The sequence below is a fragment of the Bipolaris oryzae genome (assembly GCF_000523455.1).
Source record: "Bipolaris oryzae ATCC 44560 unplaced genomic scaffold scaffold_54, whole genome shotgun sequence".
NCBI lineage: Eukaryota > Fungi > Ascomycota > Dothideomycetes > Pleosporales > Pleosporaceae > Bipolaris > Bipolaris oryzae.
The window spans coordinates 35,822-60,346 of record NW_006911330.1 but is presented as its reverse complement, the minus strand read 5'-3'; the positions used below and the strand labels follow the sequence as shown (position 1 = coordinate 60,346).

At 53.0% G+C, this 24,525-nt stretch overlaps 8 protein-coding genes across 8 annotated transcripts; 1 reads left to right on the top strand and 7 right to left on the bottom strand.

Annotated features, from left to right (window-relative positions):
- Nucleotides 1-1,586: 1,586 nt before the first annotated feature.
- COCMIDRAFT_25841 (uncharacterized protein) lies at nt 1,587-2,795 on the bottom strand (the record flags this gene model as incomplete). The annotated part of the gene is made up of 1 exon (XM_007689207.1): nt 1,587-2,795. The coding sequence occupies one exon, from the start codon at nt 2,793-2,795 to the stop codon at nt 1,587-1,589; it is 1,209 nt and encodes a 402-aa protein (XP_007687397.1).
- A 762-nt stretch (nt 2,796-3,557) lies between these two features.
- Nucleotides 3,558-3,791, bottom strand: COCMIDRAFT_93792 (uncharacterized protein; the record flags this gene model as incomplete). The annotated part of the gene is made up of 1 exon (XM_007689232.1): nt 3,558-3,791. The coding sequence occupies one exon, from the start codon at nt 3,789-3,791 to the stop codon at nt 3,558-3,560; it is 234 nt and encodes a 77-aa protein (XP_007687422.1).
- Nucleotides 3,792-16,713: 12,922 nt separating this feature from the next.
- On the bottom strand, nt 16,714-17,181 carry COCMIDRAFT_36261 (uncharacterized protein; the record flags this gene model as incomplete). The annotated part of the gene is made up of 1 exon (XM_007689213.1): nt 16,714-17,181. One exon carries the CDS (start codon nt 17,179-17,181, stop codon nt 16,714-16,716), a length of 468 nt encoding a protein of 155 aa, XP_007687403.1.
- Nucleotides 17,182-18,132: 951 nt separating this feature from the next.
- Nucleotides 18,133-19,152, bottom strand: COCMIDRAFT_93767 (uncharacterized protein; the record flags this gene model as incomplete). The annotated part of the gene is made up of 1 exon (XM_007689231.1): nt 18,133-19,152. A coding segment is annotated over one exon (1,020 nt), but the record flags the coding sequence as incomplete, so codon positions are not given.
- Nucleotides 19,153-19,786: 634 nt separating this feature from the next.
- On the bottom strand, nt 19,787-20,419 carry COCMIDRAFT_93827 (uncharacterized protein; the record flags this gene model as incomplete). Its single annotated transcript, XM_007689230.1, has 1 exon — nt 19,787-20,419. One exon carries the CDS (start codon nt 20,417-20,419, stop codon nt 19,787-19,789), a length of 633 nt encoding a protein of 210 aa, XP_007687420.1.
- Nucleotides 20,420-21,612: 1,193 nt separating this feature from the next.
- COCMIDRAFT_93867 (uncharacterized protein) lies at nt 21,613-22,794 on the bottom strand (the record flags this gene model as incomplete). The annotated part of the gene is made up of 1 exon (XM_007689229.1): nt 21,613-22,794. One exon carries the CDS (start codon nt 22,792-22,794, stop codon nt 21,613-21,615), a length of 1,182 nt encoding a protein of 393 aa, XP_007687419.1.
- Nucleotides 22,795-23,070: 276 nt separating this feature from the next.
- COCMIDRAFT_4799 (uncharacterized protein) lies at nt 23,071-23,592 on the top strand (the record flags this gene model as incomplete). The annotated part of the gene is made up of 2 exons (XM_007689195.1): nt 23,071-23,112; nt 23,167-23,592. 2 exons carry the CDS (start codon nt 23,071-23,073, stop codon nt 23,590-23,592), a joined length of 468 nt encoding a protein of 155 aa, XP_007687385.1.
- A 218-nt stretch (nt 23,593-23,810) lies between these two features.
- On the bottom strand, nt 23,811-24,368 carry COCMIDRAFT_4798 (uncharacterized protein; the record flags this gene model as incomplete). Its single annotated transcript, XM_007689194.1, has 1 exon — nt 23,811-24,368. The coding sequence occupies one exon, from the start codon at nt 24,366-24,368 to the stop codon at nt 23,811-23,813; it is 558 nt and encodes a 185-aa protein (XP_007687384.1).
- Nucleotides 24,369-24,525: the final 157 nt, after the last annotated feature.

Genomic DNA, 24,525 nt, shown 5'->3' with positions numbered 1-24,525 from the left:
GGGGGGGGGGGCATCACTGGAACTGTGGCGCGCTAGCCGGACGATCAAAGTCTAATAGCCGAACATGGTAGGATCGTAGGGGAGGGGGCGCATGATCTAGCCCTCAGTGACTCCTTTACTCTTCTTGGTCGTGGTGGGTGTGGTGAGGAGTTTCTAGTCGCCGACCCTGTGTCTTTAGTGGCATCGATCTGGGTGCGCCGTTGACTTTGACGTTTCTAGCAACGGCATAGCAACAAAAGTGATGGATTGAACAGGGAAGTGTTAGGCATAATGTGGAGGCTGGACAGTCCGCATGCGGACGTTGATGGCGACAAGAAGGGGGCCGGGCGTGCCGTAGCGGGGGAAAAGCCGAAGCTCTGATTCGAGACTTGGGGTTGCAACGGGGAGCATCCTAGTGCGTGTGACAATGCACTTGAACACAAGATGTGTAAATGGTTCATAGCTATACGGCCAGCGTGATGCTGTTATTAAGACAAGCATGGCAGGTGTACGGGTTTTTTTTGGCACAAGTCTACGACAAGTGTTGACGTACAAGAAGGAGAAAGCCTGCTTAACGGCGGTATTTGCGAACTCGACCCACAGCACAGCCTTGGGATGGGATCAGCCGATAGAGGAGACGCTGGAGGCTGCATGTATCGAGGTGACATTATCATGACCTGGAATCTAGTGTCACCACAGCTTACATGCAGCTGCAGTGACCAAGAAAGGAGTGGCCAGTGAAAAAAAATGCTGACACGAAGGATTTCTTGTTAGCAATGCTATCACAGCCCAATGACGAGGGCGACTAGGCGATATTGCAGATGTTGAAACGGATAAGACTGCACAAGCTGATCGGTACATGAGGCAGGATCGGGTCCAGGCCTTGATCGAGGTGTGGTGGGGGGGTTGAGGCACTGCCATGGGGTACTTTGGCCGTTTGTGAATGTCTGTCGTGTGGTGGGTACGCCCAGTACACCTAGTACGAGGTATCATTGGGGCGGTGAGAACGCGCCGGTAGGGGTTGAGGGGCAACATGATTAGTCTTCGCCGATCGTCGGTCATGAGGGTGGTCCCTCTGGGCTGTTGTTGAGTCGCTGGACTTCTGGTATCTCAACTGAGGGATCAGTCATGTGGATGGACAGGGAGTGTAAGTTTAGAAGTGAGCTGATGGATATACGATTCGTATTTTTTGTTTGACATGGCCATAGAGCAGATACAAGTGCCGATGACACTATTGGGTATTATCGCTAGCGACAGTTTGTCGCAATATACAGATGACTCGCCAAAGTAGCGTTTCGAACTTTAACGCACAGAATGCTGAGAAGTGGCCGAAACGAAAACAAGATGATACAACCTCCCAATGTGATGCCCCTTCTGTAGACAGGCCCTACTTGGGGGAAACCCTGCTAGTCATGCCCAATGTTCCTTGATGATTTCGTACAATACAAGCGGATGTGAACCTTGATAGAAAAGAGAAGAAAAAGAAAAAGACTAGAACAAGCGATGCCGATGGTGGACAACTCGGCTATTAATAGGGATACATGAAGTGGCGGACGTGACATATAGACAAGAAGGGATATGGTAGACAGTGTGAAACACAGGCCAATCTACATGATGTTTCGCAGAGACATTCGGTCCTTTGGCGAGACGGGTGCGCTTCGTGCCTCTGCTGGCATTGAGGGCAAGACGTAAGGGGACGGCAGTTGTCTCGATGCCGGGCTGCTGCTCGCACTTGTGGAGTGGGGCAGAGGTAGCCTTGGCTCAGCGAGTGAGTGGAAAGGTGGTAGTGGTCGTTGTGGCACACTTGTGGGAGCAGACTGGGGCATCGAGTGGTGGTGTGTAAGCTGGGGGGTCGGCTGGGTAAGGAGCTGTGGTGGCTGCGGGCGCTCGTAGTTTGGCTCACGGAAAGAAGGGGCTGCCTTGGAAGCCTGAGCCTCGTTGCGGTGCAGAGGAGGCAGCTGAAGTGAGCCACGGCGCCTGTAAGGATCGCTAGAAGAGTCGTCTTCAGGCGCAAAGCCAGTGGCGGGGAGGTAGCGAGTGCTGGAGTTCTTGCGCTCCTCCCTGCTACCGACTAGTGGTGCGAGTGTCATGTCTGGGGGAGAAGCGGCACCACGTGGGGACCTCGACTCTGAGCCAGTGTCAGTGATGAGGGAAGGAGCACCGTCGGCAGATACAATGGAGTATCCAGAAGGTGAAGGCATGGGCGTCTCAAATCCTCGTGCTCGTACAGCTGCGTGTGATCCGTATGTGGCGAGATCGAGAGGCTGTGGGCGAGGTGCTGGGTAGGGCTCAAATCGCTGGGGCTGGGGAAGCTTGAGACCATGTGGTGAGTGGACTGAGGGTCGGTGGGAGTCGTGTCGTTGCTGGTCATGGCGAGGGGTCATGTGGTGGTGCTCTTCATGGTGAGGATGAGTGCTGGGCAATGGGTAGTGGAAGCCAGGCTGTGCTTGGTGCATGTAGTCGCGGGGTCGTTGGTCTGCACGCTCAGGGTTGCGCTTTCTGCGGTTCTGGCCTCCATTCCACCAGTTCTTGACAGCATTGTCGCTGCGACCCTTTAACCGCCGAGCAATCTCTGCCCATCTCTTACCCATCTCAGCAACCATCTTCTCAATCAGTTCACCCTCCTCGCCAGTGATTGGGTCATGGTTTAATGAGGGCTTCAGGTTCTGATGATAGCGCTCTCTGCATTGCTTGGGTGACCTAGAGCCGATTTCTTGTGAAATACGAACCCAGTTGTGGGGTCCATTGCGAGCTACGAGGTTGACAAGCCACTGATCCTCGTGCTGCGACCAGGGGCCGCGTCTGTGGGCAACCATTGTGAAGTTTTTGCGGTTAAGAAGGATGTAGTTGTTTGAAAACAAGTGAGAAGAAATGCGAACTTTGACTCTGAGTCGATGTTCGATAGAAGGCTGAGCGTAGCAGGTCAGTTTCGTGGGCTGGAGATAACCATGGCACAAGATGAGAATACGAGGGGGGTGAGACAACCATGAGGCTGAGTGTTGATAGGTGGAAACAGGGGAGATGAGAGGAGGGGTGGGTATATCTGCAACAGGCACTGACAATGTATAGATTGACAAGATATGTTGCAGACAAAATGCAGAGGACGGGATGTACCCAGGGCAGTGCGAGATGTGCAAAGGGTCCGAGGGAGGGGGAGAGAGAGGAGACATACCGTATGGCGGGTTGGTGACTGCAGAAGGGTTGATTCAAAGTGTGCGTGTGTGTGTGTGTATGCAAGTGTGTTGTTGAGTCGAGTGGATGTTGAGTGGTAGTGAACGTTGTCTGACGGACCAACGGTAAACGTGGTAGAGGCGAAGCACCGGTATATATCAAGGCGGGCGTGGGGAGGGAGTAGTCCTGACACTTGGACGCCAAGGCGGTCGAGGAGTTATTGACTTGTTCGGAACGGGCAGAGGTGAGCGAGGATTCTGCTTTTCAGAAGATGCGGCTAAGGCAATGGTGAGATGGTGGACACAGAGCGCTGGGGCGTCATGGGGCGCTCAGAGCAACTGACTGGGCCCTGAGCAGCAAAAGGCTAGTGTGATGGCTGTCTACGACGCACACAGGCAGCGATGGACCTAGTTAGAAGGACCAGATCGTCGGATTCGACAAGTACCCTGTATCACATCGTGGCATGGCGTATGGCGCTCGCCGGACGCCATCTTTGGGGAGGCCGAAAAAGCAAGTGGGACGCCCAGCTCGCATTTCCATGGTGGGAGGACCAGGGTGAATAGCCCGCGCACCCCCTGCGACGCTCCCTGGCCGCCGTGAGCGCGCTCGTCCCCGTCAGCGGCCCACCGCTCGCGCAGCATGGTGCACATACTAGGGGCCCTGGCCGTTTGGCTGCCGATTCATGACGGTGCGCCCGTAGCACATTGGCCGGCGGGCTTTTGTAGACAGCATAGCGATAGTCAGGAATACCCCCACTGGGCGCGATACTCGACCTGCCCTGCGCACTGTAAAACCAAACATGTCCATGGCCGAAAGGTTGAGCAGCAGGCCCCTTCAGCCAGCCTCAGCAGCTTCCAGGGTGTGCCCGGGCTGGCAGCTTTGGTTGCCCGCAGCACCCAGAAGAGTCCAAATACATGGATAGCAGATGCGCTGCCATGGTGCCAGGCCCTGGATTCCGTCACCCCATACAGTGCATGGTGCATGTGTGGATGTGGATGTGGATGGATGGATGGATGGACTTGAATATACATAGATACGTACTTGGCTACATACATGTGTACATGCATGGACACAGCGCAACGGTCCCTGGAATAGAGTTGCAATGTTGGTAGTAGTGATAGTAATAGCAGTAGTTAGTAGACCTGGCAGAGCTTGTCAGGATAGCTACATACCTACCCTACACTACCCTACACTACACTACATACATGGGCACGGGCAGAGTGGTGGAGCGCCGCCTCGGGCGACCATGTGGCTGTCATGGTGGTTGGCAGAGGGAGAGGGCAAGAAGGGTGGGCGGTCATTGGCAGAGCATTCTCGTGTGCTGTTTCTCGTGCGAACCATTACATCTGAGGCAGCGTTCTCTCGAGCGGCGCACGATGCACGTTGCAGTCAGCACTCGGGCGTCGATCAAACGGGTGCTGGTGCTGGGCTGCGCTCCGGGCGCTGGTAGTGCGATCGTCACGGCCCTCACAAGGGAGGGATTGAGGTCGGCGAGGTGAGCTTGGCACTACGACGACTCCTTTTGGGGCCTGTCGTTCTCCCGGGGGCTACGCCATGGGCCTCAGTCGGGCGCTGGCCGTCCTTTTTGTCGAGCTGGCCGATGCTGCGTCGAGCGCGGCAAGCTGCATGGCTGTTCAAAAGCGGTCTCGTGGGTAGGGAGCCTTGGGCCTAGAGGGCTGCAAAGGCCAGGAAACAAGAACGGGGGCGCGCGTGGCCGCCACGGGAGGGGGGGGAGCAAATAGCAGTTAGGCAGGCCTCGTACTCTGGGTACGCACATACAGCCGACCCAGAGCGAGAGGAGCAGCAGAAGGAGCAGCAGGAGGAGCAGCAGGAGCATGGCATGGCATGGTGCTGGCGGCCGTTGGTGGGCTGGAGGGCGATCTGCCAGCGGGCCAGTAGCGAAAAGTAGCGAAAGGTAGCGAGAGGTAGCGAGTGGGTGCGTGTGGGATGGTTGCGCCAGTCAGCAGCAGGCGTGGCATTTGGAATACCCTTAGCGCACTGGCGATGCCCGTCTGGGAGCCCGTTTCGGCATGCTCGGAGGGGGCAGAGGGCCAGACGACGACGTTTTGGGACGCAGCAAGACCGTTGATTGCCAAAAGACGTCGTCACCCGCCTGTCTGTGGCCTTTGTCGGCGAGGTGGCCCTGGGCCGTGGCAGCAAGGCGGGCGCTGCTGCCAGTGCGGCTATCTGTGAGGGTGTGACGCTTGCATCTCGATTGCCTGCCTGCCCGGCTGGTGCAGCGAGTGAGGCTGGCCGCGCCTTGGGTGACGAGCGATTGATTGATTGATTGCTTGCTTGATTGATTGTCTCGAGAGCAGGGCTCGCCCAACTTTCTCCATTCATGCCCCCAGCCAGCAGTGGGCCGGCTACGCCATCGGTGGGGATGCTCTGCGTCTACTCTACCTGACACCGGCCTGTTGCTATTGTCGTCGCCGCCGCTGCCAGGATGAAGGGTGCAGCCTGGCCCGTGGCAATGGCCTTGAAAGGCAAACCCCACGCTGCAGACAGGGAGGCAGAATGACAGAGCGAGAGGGTGAGAGACGGGCAGGCAGGCGGACTGGCTGGCTGGAAGGCTGGCGAGACTGGCGAGACTGGCGAGACGGGCAGGGTGAGGGCGTGAAGCTGCAGTGCAGGTGTCGGGCCCACCGAAGTCGAGCCGGTCCCGCCGGTCCCTGTTGGTGGCAGAGGCAGACAAGTTGCGGCGCACGAGTGTGGCTGACGCATCAGATCCGGGGTCATTTGTGCTAGTCCATTTTAGGTAAAGCGGATCCCAGGTGAGAGGCTAGAGGCTCCGGCACGCACAGCATCCGACTGTGTGGGTTGCTGTGTGTGTGTGTGTGTGTGTTTTGCTGAGCCTCAGCCACTACGGTTGACCGTGATGCTGCTATTGCTGCTGCTGCTAATCTATTGTTACGACTGTCATATTCCACTGATCTGCCATGACTATTGCGACATGCTCATACTAATCCCACAACCACTATGCCCTAACTCACCCACCCACCCATCCACACACACACACCCCTTATCCTATGCACTAACATCTCCCCTCTCCACTCCTCACACCCTGCCCCCCCTTCCCTTCCCTTCCCTTCCCGTCCCCTCAGTCCCCACGGCCTACCTGCTGCCTGGGTACGCCTGCGCCACGTACATTATTACATACATGTCGAGATGCGCAAATCATCCAGTCGTGTGCCGCTGATTCACCCCCCTTGCCCACGCAGGGGTCGAACACGATTGCGAAAACCTCCGCCAAGCTGAGCATCGCGTTCGCTTTCCCCAGCACTGCCAGCGCCTGTCGCTGCACTATTGGATACCGGCCTGGGGTCCCTGAGTCGCTGGATCGCCAACCCATGTCCCACTGGCCGCCCAAAATACTATCCACAACCACAAAGTCCAACCTCCACCAACTCCGTCTGTTCGTCGGAGCACCGCGCGGGGCTTTCCGCTTGGCCCAAGAGGCCACGAGACTTGGTTGCCCTTCCCTTTTGCTTGACGCTCACTGGTGTCCTTGCGCATCAGCCGCACCTAAATCTCCCCTCGCGCTACTGTGACCGATGCTGCTGTGCCGGCTCCCGTCTCCTGGTACCAACGGTGGTTCCAGCAATCCAGCTGTGGCTCTCTCTCTCTCTCTCTCTCGCACACAGAATATGGTCCTGTCTTGTCTTGACTTGTCTTGTCTCTACCATACTCTAAAGTAGCTTTGGCTACATGCGCAACCAAATCGCATGCTACGTCGCTCTGCATGTCGCGTCCGCAGCCCACCCACGCTCTCTCGTGCGACAGGTTTCAAAGTCCCACTGGCCGACCCAAGACGTTCGGCCCCCCCAAACAAACAAACTCGCCCACCCATGCCGCAAAACACGTCCATCAATGTGTCTAATTCCATCCCAATACCATCACGTTTCTCACACAAGACCAAGTAGTCGCCCACTCGGTATGTATACATTCCGCGGAGTAGCACCGACACATTGCGACAAAGCTACCTGGCCACGACTCGTGCAATATTGACATTGACTTTGTGCTCGTGGCCGCCCCGCTCTCCCCGTCTGCACGCAAAAGAGGATTTGCGCGGGCGGAAGGGGAGAAGGGGACAAGCTACGAGTTACCAAGGTTTAAGACGTCTTCCCTGCAGATACTCTGACGCCTGCTCCTGTGTCATGGAGGCGTCTGGTTTGCCCTTGGGCCCCTGGTGCGTAGATCGCGACAATGGTGGCTACTGTCAACCAAGTCTGTATCTGCATGTCGCCCTCCCGCGCCGTACTACTACTCAGCAGGTCGGCGACGCTGAACCTTGACCTACAACCTCGTGGTTGCACGCCCACTGCCATTCTGCTCCCGCGCCCGTGAGTGACATGGATCCGTGCCGGCCAATCCACTGCCGCCCTGCTTCCCAATCAAGACACGCGGAAGGCCCTGTAGTATGCCTGTGTACATACAAAATCCATCACAATCGGGGGGCGCAGTGCCACCCGTGGGCCTCTGCAGAGGAAGGGCCTGATCCCGCTGCTAAGCTGCCGTCACAGAAGGGGTAACCGCTGTACCTACTCGCACTTGGACGGTAGTATTTGGATTTCTCCTTCGGATCCTCCACACTGTCCACGCAGGGATCCCTTGCTCAGATCGCACAGATCAGATTGACGAATTCTACCCGCCGGGCCAATCGCCTGCCTTGCCTCGCGCCTTCCATATCCTGAAACCCACTTCTGCCCCCCCCCCCCATTGCAGCCCGGCCTTGCTTTTTCCCTCTCCACCATGACACCCCCCCTGCACCCATGGACTCTGGCGACTGTGGCGCGCATTCTTCTCGATGCAGTTTACCGTTGAATCAACGTTTACTAATCGAGGTTTGCAGTCCACGGTTTTTGACAGCGGCACACCAGCGGTCAAACTCATGACCTAGACCGCGCCGTGGCCCCCCTCCAGCCTCACTATGCCAGGCATCCAGGTGACAGACAGAGTCGAGGCTCACCCAGTCCCGCCAACCCGGCCATCTCAAACCCACAGCTAACTACGTATGTCTTCAATCTACATACCTACATGCAACCCGACCCCGCTCCCCTCCCTGCCAATTCCCTTGACGATGCAATCAGGGCCGACAATACGCATGCACACATACACACACAGACAACATTGTCTTGTGCAGCCCGCACTCGCTGCCGCAAATGAGCGCGCCTGACTCGTCATTGACTCCATTCTAGTGCACTAGTCTGCAGCTACGCCGCGTGTTTCTCAATCGCCCAAAGCAAGATGCAGCACCAGCGTGGAAAAGCGTGGAAAAGCCGTTTAGCTTAGATCTGAGGCCACGCCCCCAAATCGGATCGACAGGCCCGCCCAAACCCCTTTCTCTCCCTGTTCAAAAGGGCAACAGAAGTAAAAACACACACGCACACACACACACACACACACACACACATACACACACGCCTGCGCGCACGCAAGCCCAGCACAACACAACGTGGCCTGCAAAATACAAGCAAGATCGACGGCCAAGACCGAGTCTCTCCGTATACGTCTGTTGTTTGTTCGGCCCATGCCGACACATAGCTATCCCCTGTTTCTCATTACCAACTGAAGACGTCGTTAGCGCATTTCTCTCTGCATCCACGCCATCATCTGACGCTGCTGCAATCAATTAACCTTTTGGAAGCTGAATCCTTATCGCCAACACTGATGTCCTACATCACCGTTGACACCTTGATGATGACGCTTGCCCGCATCGCCCTCTGCCAAGACTAACGAGTATTGCCATGCGTGGGTCAACCTCGCCGAACACACCGTACTCATTATCGAATTTCAGGGAATGCTACTTTTTTTTCCTCGAGTCAGCTTCGACTTGTACACTCGAGTGTATGATGCAACCTCAAATGTTCTGTATGTACGCAACCACACAAGGCGCCTCTTCGGACGTACTTTTTGGACTGCTCGACCCAAGCCCATCTTGATGCTATCCCGAGTGGAAATCTCACTCTTGGTCCAATCCTATGCTGGTTGTATCATTTCATCACATTTACACGAGCAAACCATGTGTCGCAGCTACCAAGCTTACCCTACTTACTCTACAGCGCCGCTGACCCTTCCTCCCCCCTCCAAGTCAAATCCGAGACCTGTGCGCATATGATCTGCAGTAGCAGTGATCGTCCGCTTGGCTACACCCGGATGGAGATCCACGACTCAGCACTGTCTGGTAAACAGGGTGCTACATTTGCTTTTTCGTCTTCCAAGACCTAGTATCCGGTCGTACACTGAAACGCCGCTATATGTTGTTGCCTCACGAAATCCTTTCCTCCTTTTCCTTGTCTTTCTCTTTCCTCTTTTGTCATGTCAGCTTGAGGCGCACTAGTCTACTCATCTAGCTGATAATTGGCATGGTATCAAATGAGTCGTTCTACACAGACAATAAAAAAAGTTGTGGCTCTTGACACCGTTCAATTCAAGCCACGATGTGTTTCAGAAAGCTCCAGGCAGGGGTAGGCGACGGTTAAATAACTGTGCATCGCCAGAGGTATCTATCTTTGGCAAGCTTGCCAGCCAACAAGAGTCTCTCACGAGTCTCTGTCCGCCACATTATGCACACATACTAGTCAATGTACACACCCGGTTTGCTCGACACCCAACGGGATCCACTGGCACGTACCGCGTACTTGTCTGTGCATGTGCAATACTGTTGTCCGCCAGCCTACAATTACTCCTTTAAGGTAGCCTGCTTTTCTTCCGTTACATCAATATGACAGAGCACCAATCAAGACGGACAACGCAACATTATACGAGACACAACAGAAACTTGTTTGAAAATCTCGCCGTTCCGTTTGAGTACTACTGACTCGTTGATATCTGCCGACAACCACCGTGGAATTTCAAATTATTTTCGATAAAATTGCGCACTGGTCCTAAACGACGAATTCTGCCGATCAACTCCAGGATTGCGATACGATGTGTCACTGTCGTCCACGTGAGTGGTTTAAGCCGTTCCTTCGCTCATGACGATGCTACAAACTATACATTCATCAATGCTCACATTGGACTAGCTAAAATCAACATCGCAACAGATATCTTGTCTTTCCCCAATTGCACCCATCATCGCGTGCGTGACGAGAAGCATCTTTACCGTCTCACTTTGTACCACCGCGCTTCCTCAGCAGATGACAAGAGCCCCACGACATCAAGTGTGATTCTTCCAATTCGATCTGACGTCAATGAATTGCAGTTCCAAGGAAATCTTTCCTTTCTATCTTGCAGTGCAGCCCCTCATCTTACAAATACTGCCAGCTTTTCTCGTCACTTCAAAACTAGCTTTTGGTGGCCAAGTACGTTGCATTGACACTGCCATAGGTCCAGTCGAATAGGAACGCTGATTTAGGTCATCGGCCCCCCGTCCACTTCGAGCCATGCAGCAAGGTGCTAGACCTCGGAATACAGCGCATACATAATTCGTCACATTTTGCTCCTTCAGCCGGACATGGCTCCCGGTTTGCTTCCATTTACGGTAACGTGGTAGATGCATCAGCTCACATGGCACTTCGCGCATAATTGCTACCCCACGACACACAATATCCGTTCCAGCAGGCCGTTGGGGGCGACGAACACCGTTCGGACGCGAGAGCCCATGGCCACGGTCATGGCACTCATTCCTGCCGCATGCGACTATATAATCAGCCTCGGGGGGCTTCAAATGGTGGATAATTAAGGTGACTATATTGGGCTTATGGTACACGGCATTGGCACTTGAATGGGTGAGTGACCGAATTGGATAAGTACACCATGTTTAATCAAAAGGCGCAGGTAGACGGCAATCTGTGCAGCAATTGCCGACTATTACAAGACGGCTAATAGCACCACTCTGTATACACACACACATACGTATATTGTGCAGAGAATGCTGGCTACTGCCATTGAATACCGAGCTGCCGAGTTAGACCACACCCACAGACCATACATACCCTGCGCAATATTGGACTGCGCTTTTCGGTTGCTCCACGATCACTCGTCTCTACCCTTGCAGCTTGGTAAGGGCCTCGCTCAACCCTGACCACGCCAGACAGCTGTCTGTTGCATCTCACCAAGAGACATGGGCTGTTGCTGCTGCACGACTCCACACTACATACATTAGCAGCGGCCAAATCGCGGCGTGGACGAGAGACCATTGTTCTCGCCCAACCATGGCGTTCGCCCCTCCTCCGTTTGGCCCCCAGTGCCACCTTCGGAACTCAGTCAGGAACTGAACACGAACCCGAGACCTTGCACTTGGGTCATAAGGGCCGTAGGCAAGCGCCGCACCCTGTGCGATGCTTCCAAGGCTTTTCTAAAGGCGAGTACAGCGTGGGCGTAATGCAGACACGGGGCGGGCGAGCCAGCGACATGCAGTCTGCTGCGTCATCGTCGGCCAACTGCAGAATGCGGCTCCCCGGCTTGCAGCAGTAAAAAAAACCCAGCATTGGGTCCTGATACACGGGCGAGCGTGTCGTTGAGCACACTTGTACACGCGCACGAACCCCCCTTTTCCATTCTCTGCGTTGTCTTACAGAAACCCCTACCAGAAAACCCTTCACCTTTTGCTCCCACGAGCGTCACAAAACAAGCGAAGGTGACATTGTGCTTTTCGCACCTCATACCCCAATCAGTCGTAGGTGCGCGCGCGGCCCGATGCCGTCGGAACTACAATCTAAGTCTCCATCCTTTCATCACATACAACGACCCGCGGCTGTCAGATAGACGACCGGGGTGGCATTCTGATGCAAGGCCAAATTGGCGTACGAACGAATAAGCGGGGTCATAAGGACACAAGAAGGCCAGGGCCAAGGATCCAGAATGCCTGGCGAAGCCCGCTTGTGCCGCTGGTGGCCTGTCGAGCCAGTCCCATGGAAAAGCCGTTGTGCAACGCTAAACCACTTTTTGTCTAATTATAGCGGAGCGGACAGCTGTAACTGCTGCTTGTCATTCCCTGCAATTTGTGATGCGCCTTTACTAACACCCACACACATACCAACGGTTGGGGTCAAGAAGGGCATGGGAGGGCGGGCTTGAAGGGATATATCCAATCGCAGCGAGTGCCGTTTGTGCCAATTTCGTGTTCTTTGACCGATTCCATGTTTGACTTTGATGGGGGGGGGGCATCCGGGGCAAACAGATCATCCCAAAAGTGAAGCAAAAAGCTTTACGAGTCCCCTTGGCTTATACGAGACAAGATGCAAAAATGAACCGACGCTGCGGTACAAGGGGCACACTTACGCATGTCACGCTGCAAAGGGGGGGGCGAGGGAGGATCACAGTAGAGTAAGTAAGTGGGGTGGGGGTAAAAGTCAGACAAATTGATTGACAGACTTTTGAACGGGCGCGCAGCGAGCGGAGCGGAGATAACTCCGCTCGCTAATTTTGTACGGATCGAGCGAACAATCCTGGTCCCCGTATCGTCGTCCCGTTCGAACCCCCCCAACAACGCAATATGCTTGGTTCGTTTGCCGCATTCCGAAGTAGGGGTGTGTGTCACGGCCAAACGAATCCTTTTCTTTGCTGACTTGACTTTCCGCCCTTGTTTTATCTTATTTTATTTTATTTTTCTTCCATCTACCCTGGCCAGGAAAAAAAACACCGCCGCCTTCTTTTGCTAATCTATCTGAAGCAAGAGGCACATTTAACATTACGGCCAATCAATCTCCCCCCCCCTTCCCCTTCCCCCAGAGCAAGTATCACCCCACATTCCATCCTTCCAAGATTTCCCATCTCCAACAAGGATACCGGGTAACCTTAAAATAAAAACTCGCAACGGTCACGCTTTCGGAGATATTAATATGCGATCTTATGATATCCGCGGTTTACGACGTGATTATTTTTTTGCCACTCATCCCCCCCATCTCCCGCTTTCCCTTCACCAACTCGAGTCTTAACCCGTTTAAAAGTCTTACGCTACACGGCACAATAATTTCTGGTCGCCCCTCGGGTATATCGGCCTATTGCTTCAGTCTCTCTCTCTCTCTCTCTTACTCACAGTCTCACTTGCTTTCGGCCCCCCCTAAATAAAAAAACGGTTTATTTCCTTATTAGGAAGAAACGGCGACGGCCCTAAGAAGCCGACTCTACAACGGACGGACTTTTGCGCGCATCGGCAATTCGCCCTTGTAGCCCTATGCGCAATCCGTTTTTGTTTCCGACCCGGGGGTTGGGGGGGGTGTTTGCTTCTTGTCATTATGCCCCTAGTGCAACAAAAACGGTGTTCATAAATATATATATATATACAAACATTAACTACCTTTTATACAACGGTCTTTTTTTATACGACGGTGACGATGACGGCGGTGGTGCCGGAATGAACGAGTCGTGGGGGAAGGGGAGGGGGGGAAATACGGTTACGCAGATGTTGCCCTTGGAGAAAGAAAAAACGGCGGGCAAGGGCGGGCGAGAGAGGGGCGGGCGGGCGGCGATAGAGCTGAGAGCGTGCGACGCATCGGCGGCTACGGGCACAGCGGCCACAACTGACTGACTGACTGACTTACTGACTGAGTTGCGGCGGAAATTTGCCGAAACGCGCTTGCCCTTGTTGTTGCGCGCTTTTTTTGGAGGGAGGGGGGTTAGGTGGGTGGACATGACCCCCGTTCGGAGTATTCGCACAAGTGACATGGGATAGCGAGGTTTGTCCGGGGTGGTAAGTGGTAAGTGGTGATGGTGGTGGTCATTTGCTTTTTTTGGGATCCCTCCCGTCCTCTCTCTGGGTTTATTTTGTAGTACGTTTACCCTGTTTGAAGGGGGGGGGGACGGGTTGGGAGTTTGACTTGCAACAGGCGGTCAGGTTTGTGTGCGGGTTTGACTCAGGGTATTTTCTGTCTTGCTTTCGTTGACTTGTTCTTGTGTGTGTGCATGTGTTGTTTCCCGAATGCGAATCCGGAATCAAGGCTAAGGGGCGGCGGGCGGCTACTATCACTATGTATGTAAGTGATTGACGGAGTGGGGATTTTTTCAGATGCGGGATCATAGGGCGGGCGGGGGGCTACGTCATTGGGATCGTGATCGTCCGCTGGGCGGCTGGTTTTTCTTGCTTCACTTGGATGGAGAGAGGGGTTTGTTGTGCGTGGACTTGAGTGGGGGAGGGCGGCGGTCTGGATTGATGGAATTAGGGTTCTGAGAGAGAGACAAGGGTTGGATAAGGTTCTGATACGAACGTGTGAGGTATGCATCATCGGTTTATGCTTGTGTGTGTGTATGTGTGTGGCTGTGCTGTTACATTTGAAATTCATTACCGAAGTCTTGCATGTGATTGTGTAGATCTTCATCTTCAGGGTCTTGGGAGTGTACTTGGTAGTGTACACATGCAGTCAGCATCATATGATATCTCTTTTCTTATTTTCGAATTTCTGCCTGGCAGAACTTTTCTTGTTGTTCATCCTTGAAGGGCAGGGATGGTATCACATATACGAAGTCTCAAGAGAAACTTTATAAATCTCACATATTGTAAACTTCATGAATTAGGTTATTACTACTACAAGGCAGCGACATACGATATTTTGACTCTTCCTTTCCAAAATATTCCAAACTCAAAATGTGACGTATACTGGATATCATATTTCCACTCTTATTGCTTTTCTCTGCCATGAATAAAAATCCAATATTTACCTCCTACATCTTGCATCCCAGGTTTGACAAACTCAAGAGAAATTGGGGTGTGATTATTGAGGAGAAAACTATTGGATCCCAGACAACAGAAGTAGACCAAATTATCTCATCACAATATGTAGGTAGCTAATTTAGGTGGCTAAAGACGGTGGAGATATAGCATCACAGCATTAGCTACCGCAAATACTCCACTGGATCGCATCACTTACTATGAAAAAGCCCTCCTACTTACCTCTCCGTTCTTTATTCTACATGCATGTGATGTGGATATCCAGTTTACAATTAGACCATACATGCTGAATAGGAAGGAAAATGCGGTGGTCATAGTACATCAGTCCTTACCCAACCTCGTTCATTCTTAGATGATTAAAAAAAATCTATCCCATCATAAGCACTTCCTTCCAACTGGCCATCTCACTTCTCACAATATCCATCCATCCATTCATCCATCCAGCCCAGTCCAGCCCGGCCCAGCCTAGCCCTCGCCCTTTACACTTCACACCTCACACTTCACACCTCACACCGCCACTGCACCTACCACAACAACGCATACATACATACATACGTCCACCCCCAGTCCAAGTCCCTCTCTACGTATACGTACCACCGCCCCAATCCCTCTTCCTAGGCACTGCCCTAATCTAAAAACTCAAATCCATCTACCAACCCTTCCCAATTCGCTCACCTGCATATCCCATCCTTCCCAGTTTAGGATCCACCGGAAGACGTGGATTCCGGAATCCTTCGTGCGCCGAAAAGGGACTAGACGACTGTTTTTTGGGGTGATTGGGGCGGTGGCGGGGTAAGGAACTGGGCGAGCTGAGCTGAAAGTGAAGTGAGGGTGGCCGCGGGTAAGGTATGTGTAGGTGAGGTGATAGTGGTGGTAGAGGTGGTGGGGGAGATAGAGAAGGTCGGCGACTTTAAGTCTTGGGCTTGGTTGGATTGGAAGTGGTGGTAGGAAGGGAGGGGATTGGATTGGAGGGGGGAAGGGGCCGGAAAGCAGGTCTACTTTTTCCTGATCCCCAGCTGGAAAAGAGGGTGAGAATTGCGTGTCCGTACTCCAATTCCCCCATGTACTTCTGCGTTTCCCATACCGCTCCCCAACACCGACAACCGCATAGCCCAACGCTCTCTAAGTTTGCGTATCCGTATCCTCGGCCGATACCAACCCAAAGCCAGCCCGAAACAAAAAAAATCCTAATCCTCCCACCCAATCCTCCGGACTCGCCATCCCCCCCCTTCCCTCATCCCTAAAGCAGTAACCGCACCGCCCCACCTCTTTCCCATTCGTCTCCTCTCGTCTTTTGGCGACCAGAATCCAGTAACCCCGAAAACGCAAAATAGAATAAATAAATAACGCCTAGGTCAGTACAAAAGTACTCCCGAAAACGGAACCATAGTAAGTAGTAAGGTTGGCGTTGGCGCCCTGCCCGCCCGGTGCTTTGCGCGCTGTGCGCAGGCGGCACATGCCCACATTTTCCTCCTCCTTCCTCACTATTGTAATTTTTTTTGACTGATCGATTCTTTCCGTCCCGCGTCGCCGACGTGCGTGCCCTCCCTTTTTCCGTAAAGCCCCCAAGAAAAAAAATAACGGAATCCATTTGTTAGTACCTGTAACTAGGTACGATCAAAAAGGGGATAAACTAGCGTCCGTGGACTCGATGACACCTCTTTTTTCCATTGCATGAGTAAGTAAGTTGTTTCTTTTGTCCCTGTTCGCTGTTCGTGTGTGTCTCTAAACGCCCGTTTTTTTTCTCGCCGTTCGCTAGACGCTGTCCTCTCGGCTTTTTTCCTTTCTTTTTCTTCCTTTGCCCTTTGCGCCCGCGAGTGTGAGGTCCAGCCTTTTTTGCCCCCCTTCGCCTTTCGCCCTGTCTAGCCTTGACGCCCTGCGCCCAGCCTCAATTGTCCAGGACAGGGCAAGGGGAGGGGTGTACACCGCAACGAAATCCCACAGAATAGACTCTACAGAGTGCTTTCTTTTTTGCTTTTTTCCTTCCTACGCGCTTCTTCATGTTTCGAAACCGGGGGGTAGGTGGGTTGCGGGCGTGGCGTTTTTTCTGCGCGCATAGCTGCGCGCGGGCGGATTATCGAGGAATTGGGGCGCGCAGCGGCGGCGGCGGGCTTGGGTTGGTTGGGTTGGGCGCTGCGGCGGGGGGTTGACAATTGTGGGTCGGTAGTGAGCAGGGGTAAGCGAGGATGGGAAGGGCGATCTTCCGTTTTTAGATGATGGGCGGGTGGTCCGGCATGGGTGTGCGGGCTGCGAGTGCTGCTTTGGCGTGAGGTAATAGGTGGGGAGGGGGTGCAGGGTGGGAATTGGGTTGACGAAGAGGGGAAAGGGTGAAGGTGAGTGTAGGGGGGTTTTGGATGAGAGAGAGTGAGTGGTTGGTTTGATTGGGGAGTGGTATTTGATAGGCGATTGATACGTGTCATTGGTTAGGTGGGTTGTGCGAGTCGGTGAAGGGATAGTCACGTGATGTGTCCGTGTGTGAGGAAAAATTATGGGTATTGGTGTGACTTGATTGCGATCGTGGATTGATGGGGAGTTTCGTCTCATACTGGGTACAGAAAGACTTGTAGAGTTGGGTTCGTGTTCATCGTAATTATCATCTAGACGGACTGGACACATCCCCCCCAGCAGACCAAACCCTATACAAATCCTACTCTCTCAAAAAAACTGTGAACATGCTACTGTTCCCTAAAAGCACCCCTTCCCTTTTGCCATGCTCTGTACCCCTTAACGCCAGACGTAGGCAATATGACTGGTCTACCACTGTCGTCGAGTATCCCAAAAACAAGCCCAACACCCACATCAACCCATCTCGTCCATACCCCTCAAATGTCCAGGTAGTCACGAGCGAAACCCGCCCAACCACCTTCCCCAGTATATCCTTCAAAATTCTGCAGTTCCACTGACGGACCATCACCCTCCCCAGCATTTTCCACACGATCCGGCATTTCCACTGACGAACCACCAAGACCCTCCTCATCAGTCTGCTCCATCCACTTCTCCACCTTCGTAAACAACTCCCCCCTCACCACCCGATTCGCCTCCATAAGCGCCTGCATCTGCTCCTCCTGCGTCCAATGCCCCGGATAATTTAATACCTGCTCAAAATCATCCTCTGCCCGGCCTCCCTGACCCTGGTACTGGCACATATCTGGGATATTGGGGAGTTCCACAGTGGACTGCTGCTGCTGTTGCTGCTGAGTGTACGCGTGAGATGCTAACAGCTCAGAGACTACGCTTGCAGCGGCATGTTGCGAGTTAGACCGGAAGGGAGGATGGGTCTGTTGTAGAATGGGGTTGTAAGGGTCGGTGAAGGTGTAGATACCGAGGCTCACTAGGTTTTGCTGCGGGTAAGGGGGTGTAGGCATCTGGGTGATGCCCATGCCTCTATACGGGAGGTTGGTTTGCAAGTTTGAGAAGGTCACAGTAGTGGATTGCGTCTGCTGCTGGATTTGGGATTGGCTTGACATGGTCTTAGGCGGTGGCGACATCTGTGCTTGTTGAGTCAATCCAGATTGCTGAGGTGACTGAGTTACATCCATGGGTTGTTGGTCAGACACCGCCCTGGATTGCCTCTGTATCCTACCATCACCAGTTTTCTTGCGTCGTGCTTGCTCTGTGACACGAGCCATAGAGGCATATCGGGAGATGACGTATGTATCGAGGTGAGTGAGCGTGATCTCAGTCCTCCCGATGTGATCCAAGATTATTTGAATGTCGTCTGGGAACATGAACACAGTAGTGCTGCCATCTTTACCATGCTTGCCGTTCTTCATCGCATAGTCGAGCGCACGCGTGAGATGTCCAGCATCATAGCCCTGAGGCAGCTTCTTCAGTCCGTCTGCGAGATTCTTGAATGGAATAGATGGTGGTGCTACATATCCATCCCTTGTTGCTGCTTCGGGAATGGCGTTCTCGATAGACATTACGGTCGCGTCCCAATCTTCTGGCGCCTTATGATTACGCCTTAACCAACCAGGCATAATTTTCCGCATAGCCTTGCGGTACTGGTCGGCAATGTAATCACGAGCGCGCTCTATCTCCTCGCCTGTATTAAGCTCGAGTCCACGGTACTCTTCCAGAATCATGATGTGAATGTTGGACGTGAGGCCGTTATTCAAGAAGCGCATCAAGATTTGGGGATTGCGAAACCAGTGAGGGAGCAGAACGAGGATTTCTACCATGGTCGCGTTGATGGTTCCTCCTGCGGGAAAGATGTACTCATGATGCGGCATGTCGAGCATGAAATGTGCACGATGCTTTCCTGTGGGTGGGTCATTGTGCGTCCGTGACTGGATGGCAGTAGGCACCGTGGGGTCATGAGAACGATCAGGAGGGTTCGCCACTGAAACTTCCTGTGATGTACCGTTGTTCGATAGAATATCGCAGTCCATCTTTTCAGGTGTGGCCGGTGTGCTTCCAGTGGGTTTCTTCAATGCGTCGGGGGAGGCTGACCCTTTGCTCACATGCGGATCGAGCAGAGGATCTGGAGAGACAAACATGTCTTGGGAGTTGGCTTGATTCACCTCCTTGTTGCTGCAAATCTGTGTAGATGTGGTATCAGAAAATAATAAAGGGTTGGAATTGTTCATGGATATTCTCCGATATCTTGGGATGTGTCAGAAATTGCTGGTTGGTTGTGCAATAGAGGTTATAAAGAACTAAGGTAGGAGTACAAAAGCGAGCTATTTCTATACGTAGGAGCACACAAAGTCCGGGGAGGTGAATCAGGCCAGTGTACGTGAAAATATCATCACGAGCTTTGACCCAGTAACAAACATGAGAGTGAATGGGTTATGATAGGTAGTGACTCTGAATGCTCGAAGTTTCCACTCACTGCTATCACTTAGTCATATTCACGTCTCGGACATGAATGCCATTTACCCAATGTATGCAATTGAGAGGCTTTAATGAAAATGTTTGCAAGCTCATGAAAGAGGAAACTGGACTTAACTGGAGACTCTCATTCCAAGACCGACTACATACATCCTGCTCATCTGTGTAGATAAGCGCGAATATCCCTGTGACCTATAGCTGCCATGAATAATCCCAGGCGTGAATCATCTCTCCAGAGGAACCAGAAAATCCTACATGTCCGACAGAGTCATGTCTCCATGAGCTCTTTTCATCTGTTGTGCCATCTCCGGTAAGGTCGATCACGTCCGCGTTCATTGCCGCTTGCTTCACTTTTCTGCGCCTTTCATCTTGATGCTCAGCCCTTATTATCTGAGTGCGCCTGTCCATCCTGACCTGCTGCTTTTCTATCACCAGCCGTTGTGCAAAGGTGCCGTTCGGTTCGTGTTGGCGATCCCAGTGGTTGAGGTAAACACGTTTGGCGTTGCGAGGATGTGTTCGAAGATTGATTTGCACAGGCTGGTTGAGCAGCGCCAACGGTCTTCTAGGACCGAATGGTCTGGGCTCAGTCTCCCACTCGTCATGCCATGTTTTGCTGATAGTCTTATCGTCCCTCATTGTGATTTGCGCACCCATCCTGATATCAGTAGGACGACCGGTCATCAGTTGTTGCGGGGCATGCCTGAGTTGTGATATTTGCATTTCGTGTGACATATTTGGTGGGTAAGGTCTAGTGTCGTAGCATGCAGGTGGAGCGAGTTGCTGATACGTAGATGCTGTAAGCACTCTTTTTGAATTTTGGGTCATTTGGAGCTCGTCGGACGGCTTCTTCGTTTTCTTTGTTCAAGATTGTATGGGGAAGGCGAAGTTCGTCGTTAGTCGTAATCAGTCGTCGTGTGGCGTTATATGGGCCTTGAGAGTTGTAAACCAAGACGCAACTTTAGTAGAGCGTTGTCGTATCTTCTGCTGTGCAGTTCAGTCCTAAGATTTCGCTTGTGAGTTCCCGATTGCGTAGCCGGTGAGGTGAAACTCTGGTATTGTGAGAGCAGACAAACAAACCACTCCTACAATGGTGGCCCGTTTCATAGTGATGTGAACTCAATGAGTGGCAATGAAATTAAAGACAAACGAGGCGATTGATGTGTTGCGTGACAAAGGAGTAGTTTTCCACTCTGTGCTCGATGGTGGTGGAGAAAGGTTCGCATGACTGTTTCGGAAAACGCATCATGACCGAAGTTCCCCATGGTTTGAAGGGTGCAGGTGCGGTAAAGGGGTGCTGGCGAACGCTACCCACCAATCAGGTACCGCTGGTTTCTTCGGGAGGAGCCGGGCGACAGAGGTACCAAGTTTTCGATAGGAGCACATGCCCGCATAACACGCAATAGAAGTTATCACTAGTGGTTGAGGAAAGCAAAGTGTGGAGATAACAAGAGCACAGGGTGCGGTGATGCAGAACGGGAAGTTATGGGTCACGGATATGTGGCTACAAAGGCTTCAAGCACAACCAGTAATAAACACATCAAAGCCCAGGCTATAGACTAGAAACGCTACACATGCAGACGAAACAAGTCCTAATTAGTCCCTGCGGTCGATCAATGGAGTCCGAGCACGTGACGACACAAAGTGACCTGATCCCACCATGTCCAAAAGAAGCTATGTCTCGCGATTGATCAGCGCTGTTGATCTTAAACAACGGCTCAGTTTGGTGTTCCGGATTCATGTGGGGAAATTTCGGGCGCGTGCGGAGTAAGTGTTTGTTGCACGGTCAAGCGGTGAGTTCAATCGATTTGAGCTGATCCAAAATGTGCTCTGGTATCCTAAACTCATTGAAAAAAATTCGGTTGGTTATTCTGGCATTCTAGCATTCTTCCATTCCAAGCCCTTTCTGGAGATTGTGCTGTGCTGCTGAATGACATGCCGGGTATCATATTTGATTGTCGACATCACCCTCGGTTGAAAACCTGGGCAATGCCACATGTCTTTTCACCATCAAATGGCGTTCATCGCTTTGTTTTGGAGCCCTTGGGTCGGCCGCAATAGCTCTTAAGAGTGCGTGGAACTAAACCACCGCGTGGAAATGGCACCTTTTCCGCATAATGCTTTGTTGTGCCCTTGGGCCGGCCTCTGGGTTTGTATGTAGCTTCTTTTTCGGCTTGAAGGGTTGTTTTGTTCTTGGAACCTTTTGGACGGCCTCTGGGCCTCGGTCCAACTGTTTCAGTAGCTTCAACACGTGATTTTGTCTTGGAACCTTTTGGGCGCCCTCTACCTCGTTTCTCCCCCTCAACAAGAGTAGCAACTCTGGCAACTTTGACGACTTCGTCGTTGGCTGGGATTAGTCGCATGAGGCTAAGCGTCTCCTGATCCAGATCCTTCCTCTCTGGGAAGATAGGCGAGCCCATCCATGTCAACTGAATGTCCCTCCTCGTGCCAGCATTCTTGAACTTGGCTGGGCGCTTCTTCGCTGTGCCAGATCCATCTTGCTCAGTCTCGTGTTCGGCGTCGGGCAATAGAATCCGTGGCGTGTGCCTCACTGTAACACCCACGCCTTCCAACCCCCGGTCACACGCCGCACGATTCCAGACAAATTGCTGTATTAAACCTTGCTGAGAGATCAAGACGAAGCCCATGGGCCAATGGCTGTGGCCCACAGCTTCCAACACCCCTCTCGTGGCCTTCTTTGTCGTTACCAGTAATCCAAGCACATCCTTCTTGGTCCAATCAGGCGGTATGCCGCAAAAGGAGCCCTCGAGTTCGCGGATATGGCTGGGGTTTACCGAAATCTTGCGCGCTTTGCACTGGATGATGACTGGCAGCGGCTCCCTCAATGGGGCCAAGACCCAGTGGCCGATGAGGTCAATGCCTGCATCCGAGGTGCGCCCTATGCGTAGCAGCGAAAAGCCTAGGCGCATGAGGGCGAGCGCGCTTGTGTACTCGTAGTGTGTGCCAATGAACATTGTGCTATCCGATGCTAGATTGGTGCGCTTTGCATAGTCGATGAAAGTGGGCAGTGAGTTATGGTGAGGAGAGCCAGGCGAAAGCACCATCTTGGGGAGGTCAACCGGCGCTGCATTATGGGCTGAAGTGGTTGCGATGCGGCGGGGGACGCGGTGCGGAGGTGCTCGGGGAAGCCATGCGAGTAGCGAAGAGTTTGTGGGCCATGTCGGGCGGAGGGAAGGTCGCATTACGGTATCCTAGAAGAACAGAGAGGGCGGAACATATTTACAGCCGATGGCAGTGGGTGAAGCGCAGGCCGAGTGTGGTGGGCGTGAGCGTGGGAAGTACTGGTATGTCAGGTGGGCGCGGTGAGGATTGGCCCGTCTCCATAGTAATTTTGAGGGAGACGCTAGTCGGCTAGCTGCGTCTTGGTGTCTAGGTACATGCTACATGTATACCTGCACTACACTACATCAACCCCACTCGCCCGCCTCTCTTACTTGGACGACACACGCTCCGACATAATGCACGACATTTTGACCCAGATCCAGGATGAGCTGGACATGGTACTGCAATCCACGCAACGAAGAAACACCGCACAGCCATGCTGATAGCCCCAGCTCCTCAATCAAATGGCAGCTGCTCTCCGCCAAATAAGAGAGAATGCGCCCCCAAGTGTACCCCCAGGCCAACAGCGCCTCGATAGTTTTGCCGAATTGGAAGCCCGTGAAGCTGCGCAGCACAATGCCGCAAACGATCCTTCCCAGCCACCATTTGCGCCGCCCCCCAAACCCTCACCAGAGCAGTTCCAAGCAGATATCAAAGAGCTAGCACAGGACATTACACTCAAGGAGCAGCAAATCGAAAAATTGATCGCGCATCTGCCAGGTCTAAACTGGAGTGAGAAGGAACAGGTGGAGAGGATGAAAGAACTTGAGAGGCAGCTGGAAGACCTGGAGAGTGATAGAGTCAAAGCAGTCAAAGAGAAGGAGATGTTGATGAAGATGGTCGAAGATAAAATTGCAGGTGTGGGGAGGGTCCGATGAGCCTGCTACCCGCCATGTCCTCCATTACGATTAAGAAGAGAAAAAACCACGAGAGCCTCAGATAGGTTCTCTCTGCCTCGTTCGTCCAGGATCTTATGAATTTCCTGCGCGCCTCCAGTCCTGCATTACGTCCATCAATAGCCACATGAGGCATCAGAGTAAAAAATGTTCTCCAAACCATCCGCATCAACTTTGCTTTGGAGAAAAACCAGCCGACATTATATCCACCCAGCATCCCGATCCTCCCTGTACGTAAAATCCTCGCGATAGACAAAATTCCTCGGAACAATAATACAACCACCCGGCACATTCATCTTCACCCTGACCATACCGCACTCTCGTAAGAAAAGACTGTCCGACGCTGCTGCCGCTGCCGCGGCCGCGGCGGCGGCTTCCTTCTGCTGATAGATGACAGCTTCCTCAATGATGCTCTTTCCCTGTGTCTCAGTCTCACTCCTCTCGTCATCCCCTTCTTTTCCCTCTTCCGCCTCAGCATCGACCCCAGCCTCCTTCCTGCTCTGCTTCGTAAAAACTCTCGTAACAAAACCTCCGAATCGCGACTCCGCTGGCTTCCCCATCGCTACGCGCCGCGCAACCCTTTCTTCCTTCGCACTCTGATGGGCCCCGCCTTGCGGGCTCTGTACTTGATGCATCTCGTGAGTGTCGCGATAACTCCTCTCGTCGGTATCGTCGAATAGTCCGCTGGCTCCTCTATGCGAAACCTTTTGCTGGCTCGTCGGCCGGGGAGGCAAGTCATACTCGTCTATCGCCGCCATTCTTGTGTACTGCGACGCCCGGTGTCGCTGTTGGGATTGTGTTCGTGCGTGTACTTGTTGTTGTTGGGGAAACACAACATGGCGGGGATCCGAAGGATACGCTATAGCCACTGTTGAGGCCATTGATTTTGCGAAAATAGTATATTCAAAAGTAGAA